Source organism: Trichoderma atroviride, chromosome 1 (genome assembly GCF_020647795.1).
Source record: "Trichoderma atroviride chromosome 1, complete sequence".
Taxonomy (NCBI): domain Eukaryota; kingdom Fungi; phylum Ascomycota; class Sordariomycetes; order Hypocreales; family Hypocreaceae; genus Trichoderma; species Trichoderma atroviride.
The window spans coordinates 2926212-2938351 of record NC_089400.1 but is presented as its reverse complement, the minus strand read 5'-3'; the positions used below and the strand labels follow the sequence as shown (position 1 = coordinate 2938351).

The 12140-nt window shown below is 51.3% G+C and overlaps 3 protein-coding genes across 3 annotated transcripts; 2 read left to right on the top strand and 1 right to left on the bottom strand.

Annotated features, from left to right (window-relative positions):
• The first annotated feature begins 1955 nt into the window (after positions 1–1955).
• Positions 1956–2618, top strand: TrAtP1_001089 (uncharacterized protein). Its single transcript, XM_014091010.2, has 4 exons — positions 1956–2115; positions 2194–2234; positions 2297–2365; positions 2437–2618. Exons 1-4 carry the CDS (start codon positions 2101–2103, stop codon positions 2525–2527), a joined length of 216 nt encoding a protein of 71 aa, XP_013946485.2. The 5' UTR covers positions 1956–2100; the 3' UTR covers positions 2528–2618.
• Positions 2619–2852: 234 nt separating this feature from the next.
• On the top strand, positions 2853–5176 carry TrAtP1_001088 (uncharacterized protein). The gene is made up of 2 exons (XM_014091009.2): positions 2853–3619; positions 3748–5176. The coding sequence occupies exons 1-2, from the start codon at positions 3441–3443 to the stop codon at positions 4904–4906; spliced, it is 1338 nt and encodes a 445-aa protein (XP_013946484.1). The 5' UTR covers positions 2853–3440; the 3' UTR covers positions 4907–5176.
• Positions 5177–5205: 29 nt separating this feature from the next.
• Positions 5206–11683, bottom strand: TrAtP1_001087 (uncharacterized protein). Its single transcript, XM_014091008.2, has 3 exons — positions 10984–11683; positions 7230–10905; positions 5206–7106 (listed from the first exon to the last, which is right to left on the bottom strand). The coding sequence occupies exons 2-3, from the start codon at positions 9515–9517 to the stop codon at positions 5726–5728; spliced, it is 3669 nt and encodes a 1222-aa protein (XP_013946483.2). The 5' UTR covers positions 9518–10905; positions 10984–11683; the 3' UTR covers positions 5206–5725.
• Between the last annotated feature and the right edge of the window lie 457 nt (positions 11684–12140).

Sequence of the window (12140 nt, the reverse complement as noted above, 5' to 3'; positions counted from 1 at the left end):
GTATCCTCCATCGAGACAGCGTGTCAGACTCCGACGCTCTGTGCAAGAGCTACTCACACGAGCAGAGCAATGGCAGGATTCCCGCTACGCTAACATCGGCGCGCATTCGAATTCGCTCAGATCAAATCTCGTTTCTGCTGCGGCCGTCCACCAATAGCAGCCGCCCTTTTGCAGACACCCCTGGCAGCGCGTGCCGCAAAAGGCAACCTACCGTCGAAAGAAGAATCTGTTGGGTCGTCGCTCAGAGCGCACAGCCAATCATCTTTCACAGTTTCAGCCCGCGCTAAATTTTAACACGAATACGAATAAGCCCTTTGCAAGCTTTGTCCCGCTTCGAGCTGCTTTTCGCTCCGCAATATTCATTCCCCTGCCTGGTTTTGGGATGCACAAGTATTTTGGCTTCTCTTGGGGGCCAGTAGTATTGACGAGGATATTAAGCTGCGCGCTGCGATTGTGTGCTCAGATATTGGCCAGCCCGAGCCCGAGCCCGAGCCGTCTGAGGCGATATCGCCAGCCATGGATCATGGGCAACGCGGAAGACAGGGTCCATATAACAGTGACACACAGGGAATGTAGATTTTAGGTATTGTGCCCACTATGAAGCAATGGTGCTTCTACAATAGCAACTGCTGTGCCACGATTGGCTTGATTCGCAATGATACATACATACTTGTAGTATAAGCTGCTATAGATCACCGCCATAGAGGCATTGATCAAAAGTGATAATAGCCTGCCTCCCAGTCCTTCGGTAGCCTAGCCGTCCGATTAAGTAAGTTGGACCAAAGCTACCCCTTGCTCAGGCTTCTTTTCCGGATCTCCCCGGCAGGGAGTTTTAATGATCAGGGTCATTTAAGACTTGGCGATTAGGCGAATGTACTCGGGCTGGCTTCTTGTTGTTCTGGGGTCTTTGTTTGTATGTCCTTCATCCCATCATTTCGGGCGTTACCTCATATAACAAACTGTTCACTTGTATGGCGGTTGGTAATGTCCGCAAAGCGCACCCAAAACTCCTATATGTAAGGCAGCTACTTTTGCGTGCTGTCTCTGAAGCTATTACTTGCTGGCGAAGCTCGGATGGGGTGTTATCAGGCACAAATGAACCTGTAGCGCCCGTTGTGGTGTTCGCCTGTCTCTTATATACGAGGCATGGTGATGTTGATTACCTAATCAAGTGCCAGGTCTCCAGGGTAAGCGACGCGACAGAGAAGGCTTTTGTGATAATTGTCCTCCGAGCAGCTTGGTTTATGATTGCATTGAATACATCTAGACTTGAGCCATTGAAAACGTTGGTTTCGCTAGTCTATTTCTTTGTGGGAATGAGGACCGGTCGTGGCAAATAGATGCTACTACTACTACTGCAACTCTTGTTCATCCACTCACGAATCAACATCTAGGCTTCTGGTATAGTACGAGCCAACATTACTGCAGCCTAGTTAATAACGCAACAGATGAACCTAGCAAAGATCACATGTCTGAAATGCAGCAAATCCTCAGGTAGCAGCAATATTAGGTATTAGGAAAGATGAGCATCTAGAGCAGACCAAGCCTCCGGCCAGCTCGTAGCATACCCCGGTATCACATTACACCGAAACCCAATACATGTACTGCCCTGCGTAAAGCAAGCCGAACAGCTGACAGCTAAAGGAGCCAGTAGCAGCAAACCTCCCAGCTCTGAGAGCAAAGATACGTCATTAAAGCCACCCACGTCGTGGTATGCCTCCCTGCGCAACTAAGCATCTCGTAGCACAGCATAGATCCAGCCTAACTGCTGGCCTACCGTCCGCTAGAGACATCGGCGTGTAAACAAGGCTGTATAACCCTACAATTACCAGTAAATAAATGAATCAGACCTTGATTTATAGTAGTAGTAACCAGCATCCACGCTCAACACTTGCGTGTACATTTGCGTGTCACTGCCCATCTGCTTACATGATACTCGGCTGCAGTTGGAGGAGGCTAAGGAGTGTGGCTGGCCTGCGGGAGGTGACGTATCGATATTGGCAGCCAGGCGCCCATACTAATATCCTCAATTTCCCCTCTGCATCAAACAAAGCCACGACTCCATCACATCACGCTTTATCAACTACCAACTCGCCCAAGATGCCCGCTTACATTGTGAGTAAAAATGACAAAGTTTATAGACTTCTGCCTGCCGATACGATACATTTACTGATGTCGCTCTTTAATTGATAGGTTACCCTTCACGACGATGCCTCGGATGCGCAGGTTGCCGCGTGAGTATCAGGCGCCCATCATCTCGCGGATATGAACCGCTGTATCGCTGACACGAGGCCAGAGCCAAGAAGAAGGCCACCGACGCTGGTGGCAAGATCACTCAGGAATACAGCTTGATCAAGGGCTTCGCGTGAGTCTACAACCCTTTTTCTTTCCTCCTAATGGTTACATATTTCCTGACATTGGATTTGCTGCACCTAGCGTTGAATACCCCGAAGGCACTGTCTCAACTCTCGACCAGGACCCATCGGTCAAGGCCGTCGAGGAGGACTCTGTGATGCGAACGCAGTAGATGGAGCTTTATGACCACGCTGTTTATGACGCCTATAATGCTTTGCCTACACTAGAAGGGAAATATAAATAGAATATCTTCTACTTCATACATTGAACTGGAATTACAGCTGTGTTCCATGACTGTGACAGTGACGCCCAAAGTAAACAAACGCTGCCCGCATCGACGCTGCCCCGCCATATTCCCCTCCTTTAGCTTCCTTCTGGTGACGTGACGTAAGTCGATAAGGGTGGGGAATAAAGAGTACAAAACGGCAGTATAGCAGTAGCAGCAGTTTCGTTATTGTCGCGTGATTTGACTTGATAATTAAATTCTTTACCAGTATTGTTGATCCCAAAGATTATCGATGAGAGATATATGCATACAGACTCCAGCAGTTTGATGTCACCAATTTGGCCTATACCTTGTTCAGCTTGGCTGTAACATCCTCTGGCTTGGTGGGCTCTGTGCCGTCACTAGCCTTATCGGCTGACCGGCTGATTACGGCGCACACAACACAACCATCTCGCAACTGGCCAAGCCGAGCTTCGAGAAGAGCATCGACCTACTAGTAGTGCTGCTAGCAACCACCAACCATTGACCTGTGACCACTAGCTCAGTAGTGCAGTAGCAGTATTAGATGGCCTGCTGAATCTGTTCTAGTACTCCCAGAGCATGTGCTAGTGGCATGCGCCGAAGATCGCTGAGCCGCTCACCGAACGCAACTCTTTCCATTCTGTAAACAACGAGGCTGCTTCCTTGGCATCGCTTTGCCTTGCCTTGCCTTGCTTCGCTTTGCTTTGCTTGCCTTGCTTTGCTTTGCTTTGCATGCACATCGCAGACAAGGCCGCGGCGGTGCATCAGCGGGGCGTCTTGTTGCTACATCTTCTATTGCTCGGTTTCCCAGAATCAATAACCGACCCCCAATGCTGCAATGACAGCCTTGATCAAGTCCACGAGACTGCTGCGGCCACTTGGAACTCGAGCTCCGGCCCTGCTGCAGGCCCAGCGCCGGCGCTTCACCTCGGACCGTGCGTACGATGTTTCTGACGCCGACATCTCCAAATTGGCCAACCTGCCTCAGCATCCTCTGCGTCTTGCAGATCTCGTAAGGTAGGCGGCGCGAGTCCTCTCTCTCTCCCCTCAGATCATCCCTCATTCTCTTCCTATCCATACACCGCATGCTGCAAGTAAACTCTGGACGATGTCAACCAGCTAACAATCTCTCTTCTTCTACACAGACACGGCAGGCCGCCTCTGTCCGAAAGGTCGCTCCTGTCCTCGGCCAACTTCACACTCTCCCTCGCCCCGATTCGTCTCGCCCACCGCCTCCAAGCGCTCCAGAACCTTCCGTACATTGTCGTCTCCAACCCCAACATTTCTCAAATCTACAACAACTACCTGCACTCTCTATCCATCCTGCTGCCCTACTGGCAGGCCGCTTCTGAGGGCCGAGCCATCACCACCCTCGACGATGAAATCAAGTTCACCAATGTCCTCGCCGAGCTGGTCGCTACTCATACCGACACAATCCCCATCCTAGCCAAGGGCTTCCTCGAGTGTCGGCGGTACATCTCCCCAGCCGAAGTGACGCGCTTCTTGGACGAGCATCTGCGCGCCCGCATTGGCACTCGCCTCATTTCCGAGCAGCACATTGCACTGCACTTTAGCAGTCAGCCTCATTTTGATCCTGGAGCTAGTCCTACGCCATGCCCCGAGCATCCCACATATATCGGTGTTATTGACACCGCTTTGAAGCCTTCGCTAACGATTGACTCTTGCGCCGGCTTCGTGGCTGATATTTGCGAGCTCCGATACGGCGTACGCCCAAAGCTCATCATTGACGGCGAGCCAGAAACGACGTTTGCCTTCCTGCCGATGCATCTGGAGTATATTGTCACCGAACTTCTTAAGAATGCGTTCCGCGCATCAATCGAGAGCAAAGCAACCGAACCTATCGTGGTCACCATCGCCCCCGAGCCACCGTTGAAACAACAAGAGGGCCATCTCCCTGATATCAAGCCCCCATCCGAGGAACTAGGGCCCTTCAAATACGACGCCATCAAGCCTCTTGACGATAACGCCCCGGGTGTGACAATTCGCATCCGAGACCGAGGGGGCGGCATTCCCCCAGATGTTCTTCCTAATATCTGGTCTTACTCGTTTACTACCTTTTCCGAAGACCAAGACATCCCAGGATCCAGTGGCAACGACGGGCTCAGTGCTATTGCTACTGCCAGCACCGGGGGAAGCTCGATTGCCGGCCTGGGATACGGTCTGCCGTTGAGTCGCGCATACGCAGAGTACTTTGGCGGTGGTATTGCCGTCCAGAGCTTATACGGATGGGGAACTGACGTCTATCTCCGTCTTAAGGGCGTTGGAAAAGTAGACCAAAAGTAACTTGCTCTTGTTGTTGCTGCTGTAGTGGTAGGAAATAGTTGAAGAAGGCACAAAGTTGGCTAGAGCGAAGCAAAAGGAAATCTTGGATCCATAGCGTATGTATAGCCTTCACCTGTTAGATATTTTTTTTTTCATTTACTATTCCATTTCGTGTTAGAACTGAAAGCGTTTCCATCCTCGTTCAACATTGCAAAAACTTATCCTCAGGTGAATACAAAAGCAATGGCTCGTGATCTCTTCTTCTCCGGACAATAACATGATTAATACTAATGGTCAAAAATTTTTAAGATATGAAAACTCTCAAATTCAAATGAACTATGTATTATAAACAATCGCTGCAACGAGAAACGTGCACGCCCCAAAAGTCAGCTTTAAAAAGACTACCGCTCAGGCTGCTCCCAAACAATCAAGTTACGGTAAAGCACATTATTCCATTTCATGACGCAATAACTCTTCTTTCCAAATGGTAGCTTAAACAAAAGACTGTAAACTTCTCTCTTCCTAAAAGAAAAAATAACACCCATAAAAACGCCGTTTCTCTGCCATATATCAAATGTTTTGCTGATGCAATAAACGGGTTTCTCTTTCTTTCTTTCTTTTTTTTTTTTGGTGGTGATTTCTGTGGCTTCGTAGAGTACAGCGTTTCATCCGATCAAAATTCGTGGTGTTGACTATCGTACGAGGGAGCAAAACAGTCCCGGAAAATGAATAAAAGGAATGATTAGTACGATGATAAATATTAAAAAAGACACCCATATTCTAAATTCGCCAATACGCTTTGCATTTTCCTCCTCATTCATTCCATGCCCATATGCATCGTTACATGTTCTCCAACTCACGGTCGATTTGCTTGTCTACAAACGTGCGACGCTCGCCAACAAGCTCCGTTTGCAGGCGCTGCTCAACAAGGGCACGAACCTGCTTCTTAGTCACAGTGTCCAGGTCAACGCCTTGCAGAACGCTTTGGATAGCCTCGACGATGGCAGCATCTGATGACATGATGCCGCCGGCTGCACCGTTAAAATCAAACGAAGTTGTTGACCGCGTGGCCTCATGGCCTCGACCAAAGCTCATGGCAGAAGACGAGCGGTTCATGCCACCGAAGCCTGGGGACAAGCCCGGAGACAAGCCCGGCGAAGGAGTCAGGTTGGACAGACCTCGGGTATGCATCACGCTAGTACGCTGGGGGAAGTCAGAGTACGGTGACTGGCTGCGATCCTGAATCCCAGTGCCCATGGACATCATTGACTGGCGGTGCATATATGATGGGTCGCCGATATGGCTGGCGGCGAAAGGTGCAGGAGACTGGGGAGGCATGTATGTGTTGCGTCCGTGCATACCGGTGAGGACCGAGCCTTGAGGACCGGCAGAGTAGACGGATTTCATTTCGTCCATCTCGTACTGCTCATTGTAGCCAAAGTCTTGCTTCTCCTGATAATTGTAGTTGCCACGGCGGCCCGGAAGATTGTTGGTAAGAGCATAATCATCCCAGAGCTGGAGAGGGACAGTCGCCGGGTTGAAGCCTTCGTCATCTACAGCAACCACTTGCTTGTTGCCCTTCTCTCCAATAACGACACGAGTGTTACCCCAAGAGAAATTGTCTTGGTTCCAGAAGGAGTACACCGGAAGGGCAAACGAGTAAATGGGGTATGCAAGGATATAGATAATCATCCATCCAATGTGCTGCCACTGCCTCTTTAAGAGGAAGATGAGCGCCTGAAGACCATAAACGGCAGCCAAGATGACAATGGACCACAGTGGGAACGACGCCGGGTGTGTCGCTACGCTGTAGATCATGTAGCCAAGGTAAGCGCACGTCGCAGGAAGAATGATGGTACCGAAGAGATCCATGAAGACAATGAAGCGCATGCCGAAGAAACAGAAGCCACACATATCCTTCAATCGCATAAGCTCAACCAAGTTGTGGATGGTGGAGTTGATCCATCGACGACGCTGGGACAGGAGAACGCTCCACGATTCTGGAGCAGCTGTCTTGCACTGAGCATGCGCCAAGAATTTGTATTGCATAGAGGGGAAGTGCTTTGTCATCAACGTTGTCAAGAATCGATCCTCACCCAGAGAGAGAAGATTCTTCTGGTGAAGTGTATCGACGTCGCAAACACTGTAATCCCGGATGACAGCATCAGAAATGATTAGGGGCTTGCCCTTCTCTGCTGTTCTAAGACGATACATGGTGAAACTATGCACACATTTGGGTCAGTTACATTGATAAGGATCAACAATGAAGAAGAAAGGAAAGAGAGGAAATCGAAAAGTGTTGTGAGATCTTGGGCTGGGGAACCCTTGATTGTTTTCCACTTACCATCCGGGCAAACAGGTAACGCTACCAAACAAAGACTCGAAAGCCTTCGCCATATGATGAGAGATGTAGTATTCATAGACCTGAATCATTGTCCACCAGGACTTTTGGTCATTCTCGAGACTGGTCTCACCGCAGATACCGGCAATCTTTGCGTTATGAGCGCAAGCTGCAACCAATCTGTTCAAGGAATCTTCTTGGACACACGTGTCGGCATCAACCATGAGCAGGTACTCGTACAGCTCAGGGTCCACGCCAATGACATTGTTGATCTGATTGAACATTTCCAGTTCGAGCGGGTTCATGGGAGAGCGATGGTGCACACGGTTAAGGAAGCTCATAAGAAGAATCTGGGAATCACGTTTTCCACGGTTACCGGGCTTTGACTTCCTTTGTTCTGCCTCTCGACCGACTTTGATAACGACCAGATATGGAACAACATTGCCTTCGTACTCGTAAAGGCCGGAATAGACTTTCCCGTAGTTAAGCTGATCACCGCCAGCACCCACAGCTTTGAATGGAAGAGCCGGAGGGTCAACTTTGGGGTCGACACCCAGGATGTCCAGAACAATCTTGGGCGTAGGCCGATCATTACCTCCTCCGACAACCATACCGTCGCAGATGATGCAGATGAGCTTGCGCTTATTGTCGTATTGCAAGGCTGTCAACGAGTCGAGTGCTTTTCGCAACGAGTCTTCACCTTCTGTGTAAGCAGGGACTTGACAAATAACAAATTTGTCTTGAGGAGATGGGCGTCGCTTGCCGCCAAATTGGAGGGCGGACACGAACTTGAGCCCAATGACAACACAGAGAACAATGGTGAAGGAGAGAAGAATCCAGTTGTTCACTGTGCACCGGGGGGTTACGCGGAAATCCGTGTAGCCTTTCAAGAAAAGGCGCTGTATGCAAAACCAGCTGTTTTCAAGATTGGCGTGTACGGTGCTGTTGTTGTTAGGATCGTTGAGGAGAACGTCAAGTTTGCTCTGGATATCGGTTCCAGGATTGTTGGCCCATAAATCAGTGATGTCCTTGTTGAGGAACACGGACTGTTTACTGTTATCATAAACAGCGAGGGTCGAGAAATAGTTGGTCAGGTCATAGATTTTGTTGCCATACATGGCCCACATCCTTTGCTCGTCATTGCCTTCTTTCGCAACATCCTTTGTGGTGTAAACCAGTTCTCCCTTGTAATATTCCTCGATAGCTGGCTCAAAGACGTTGAAGTACCAATTCTCGTCGTGCAGCTTAGTGGTAGGATCAGGTTGGAAGTGGCCTGAAGTATGCACAGCCGTCTGGTATAGGATAGTGTTGTTGAGAGATAGCTGAAAGGCATCTGAAATACCAAGACCTGGGCAGGCTACATTCAGAGGAGGAATGAAGTAATCGTCCAAATCCATACCAGCCAAGGGCAACATGACGTCAGAAGTGGTCTTGATGGCGGTGTCACTGTGCTGTTGCTTCCAGAATTTGGTAAGATCATAGACACTGCCATGGATACTGACGTAGTAATCGTTTTCGCCTTGGTGGAAGCCAACCTGCTTACGGTTCCAAGCTTTGTCCATGTTAGGGCAAAGAACACGCCCGAATCCGACAATCCAAAAGACGATGATACCGTTCATAAGGGCAATCAACAGGCACAGCGTGAACTTCTCACGCCAGGCCATGCGGACATCGGGGCGTTTCATGCCACCAGGCCAGCGGAGCAAGAAGGAAGGAATATACCAGGTCATGGCCCAGCAGAACCAGACCCAGGCTCGACGGGCATTATCCACCTCCTTTGTCTCAATCTGCTTGTTCTCAGCTAGCTCGGGGTCGAGGGCAGCGGCTTCCGCGTTGTAGAACCCGTCATTCCTATACAGGTCACCCTTGTTACCCAGACCATAGTCACCATTGCGCATAGTAGGTGCAATGGATGGGTGGATGGATGGCGCGGCATGCGGCGCCTGGTTTTGGCCGAGCGTGAATTGGCTCATGTTGCTTTGGCTCATGCCGCGGTTGTGAGCCAGTGCATCACGGCTGGAGCCGACACCATTGTCCAGACCAGTCGGTGGGAAGTAGCCGCTGCCAGTTCCCGAGTAGCCAGTATCAAAACCACTATTGAAGGGGTTGCTGTGGATGGGATGTAGTTCATCGCCTGGCTTAACATCAAGCATGTTCTCGGCCTCCCACCATGCATTCTCGCGAATCCAGACCCGTTCCTTGCCGATGAAGACTTCGCCGTTGCTCCAGCCACGCTCCAGCATCCATGTCTCGATGCCTTCTCGCCCATCCCTGCAGCCAAGGGGGGGCATAGCGGTGCACGAATTCCTCAACGTCAAAGTCGGCAGTAAAGTCGAGATTTCTATGCCGGCGGTTGGCCCATTCTGGCAGCCTCCAGGAGCGAAGCTGTCGGGAGACAGTGCCGGCCGACCAAGCAGACGTAATGGAGGGTAGCGCGGCTAGACTGGCAGGAGAATCATCGGTTGGGTGCAAGCAGAGATGATACCACATGCGGTTGGAGCTAAGCACCGTGGGGAGATCAATACGGCCAGCTCTGCCCAGGTTGATGCCTTGGCCTTCGACGGGGAAGAGCAGCTTCTTCAGAAAACTACCCTCGTCGGCGCCATAGGCAGCCTTCTCCAGGATAACTTCCCTCTTCTCTAGCTCATGCTGTCGCTCACGTCCCTGTGGGCCATTCATAACTCCCAAGTCCGGTGCTACTTCAGATACTGCCTGTTGGACTTCTCTCAGAATCGAAGAACCGGCCGAAGGAATCTCGAAACCATCGCCAATCATTTCGGCATTAATGCCTTGCGTATCGTCGAAGACGGAGCGCATGCACAGTGCCCTGCCAAGAGCTGGGTCAGGCACCTCAAGAACGGTAATAGAGACAGTATCTCCGTTATCTTCGTTTGAAGTGGGAGTACGGACACCATGACCATCCAGAGACTCGTCACCATCCTTGATGCGGGTCAGCTGGGCGGCAATGGCATCATTGGCCTTGGAGATGACCCAGTCAACGAGGGATTCGTACAACCCGCCAACCAAAGTTTTGCGGTCCTCTGTGCTGCAGTGACGAAGGACGACCTCGGGATCAATTCCAAGCAGGCCGCCGACATCCTCACCAATCTCTTCCAACGCCTCAGATTCAATGCTGTAATCAAGGGTGTCGCCAAGCTTGAGCAGGCCGGCGAGAGTGGAAATGAAGTTCCGGTGAGCTGAGCCTTTGATGCCAATGTCTTTAAGGGCCTGGCGAAAGTCATCAGCCGATGCAGAATCATCAGCAGTGGGCAGATATGATGGCGGGTCGTATGTGCCAGAACGAGACAGGAGGGTGTAGGCAGATGCTGATTTGAGGCTCAAAAACTCCCTCTCAGCTGGTGTTGAGGCCGAGGTTAACAGGTAGTAGAAGACATCAAAGGCGCGATAGCCCGCCTCAGCAGGAATGTCGAGCAGGCCGGCAGAGGTGTCAATTCCGCCTTGTGAGAGGGCCAGTGTAGCTCCAGTAATGTTGCCAGCGAGGTTCAGGGCCAGAGTCACACCGAGACCAGCTTGCTTTGGGGCTGATGGGTTCTGCGGAGTGACACATCGGAGAAGCGGCTGAAGGGCCTCTAGAGCCTTGTAGACGTTGGATGGAATCGCAAACGGGAACGATGTCAAGAAAGGGACGAGAAGGGAGGGAGTCGATTGATGCAGAGAACTAGACGGATTACTCGTTAGCAAATGAAATGGCCAAATTAATGGTTGTTTGGTCGCGAAGAAGGCGTCTATCTCTTACCCCAAGATGATGCAGCCGTCCTCGGCACGCCGCCTGGCATGTTCCCAAGCTCGCGATGCGAGAGTAGCATCAACAGCAGGACCGCCCTGGGCGGCCGTCAGCCAGGTGTTGACAACGACGCTGGTGCTGGCATCCAGCTGGTGCGGCTGTGATGAGAGATAGATGTTGTGGATGGCGTTGAGCAAGGTGGTCGTCGTGACCTGGGTGGCCTGCGGTCCGCCAGCTCGAGCCTCCGAGGCCATGGAGAACATGGACAGCCGGTTCGCCATGACGAAGGAGTGGGCGTAAAGGCCCTCGAATCGACGGCTGGTATTACGATGCTGCGTAGGATATGATGCGCGTGTAGATTAAGCAGTCGCTAAGGTATGCTAACAAGCAATATTATGGGGAAAGGCAATATACGGCGATGTATAAGAAAAAAAAAGAGACAAAGCCAGAGTCTGCCGATGCACTGCTGAGCGAGGGACAATGGAAACGCAGAGACGCGGTTGCCAGTTCAACTCCTTTCTTCTTCCTCCGCAAGCGAGATGCAGAACGGGATGAACAGACGATAGATGATGCAGAGCGAACAAACAAATGCTGCGATTAACGATTGAAAGGAGGGCTGCCAAAGCGAATGAGGCAGTCACACCAGGGGAGGTTGGGGGGAAAACAGCAGAGGAAAAGTCTCCCAGCGGCTGCGTCTGCAGGATAAATCGACAGACGATGGAGTTTGATCCCATGGGCGGATTTCCAAGAACGTCGTGCAGGCAAAGCAGCTTGGTTGCAGCTAGGCCAGGGGGGAGAGGGCGTGTGCTTAGCGAGTCCGGCGGGCGACAGCGAGCAGTAGCGCAGCACGTACGAGCCAGGGTGACCAGCGCTACAGCACCTAGGACAAAGAAAACAGCTGGTAAACAACGCGCTGTAAGGGAGCACGCTTGCAGCTGGGCGCTAGCGGGCGCCGCTGTGCCGGGTTGGCCTCACTGAAGCCGTTCCCGCTGGGGCTTCAACTTTAAGGGCTAGCGGCCATCACCGTACTGTAGCAGCGCCTGCTGGTATCCGTACGTGGTACGGCGATAGCAGCGATACGACGTGCTGCCAACTCATGGGCTACATTAGAGTTTTCGCCGCGTAATGCGTCAGAAGGATAAAGCTCAAGCTCGTATAATAACTGCACC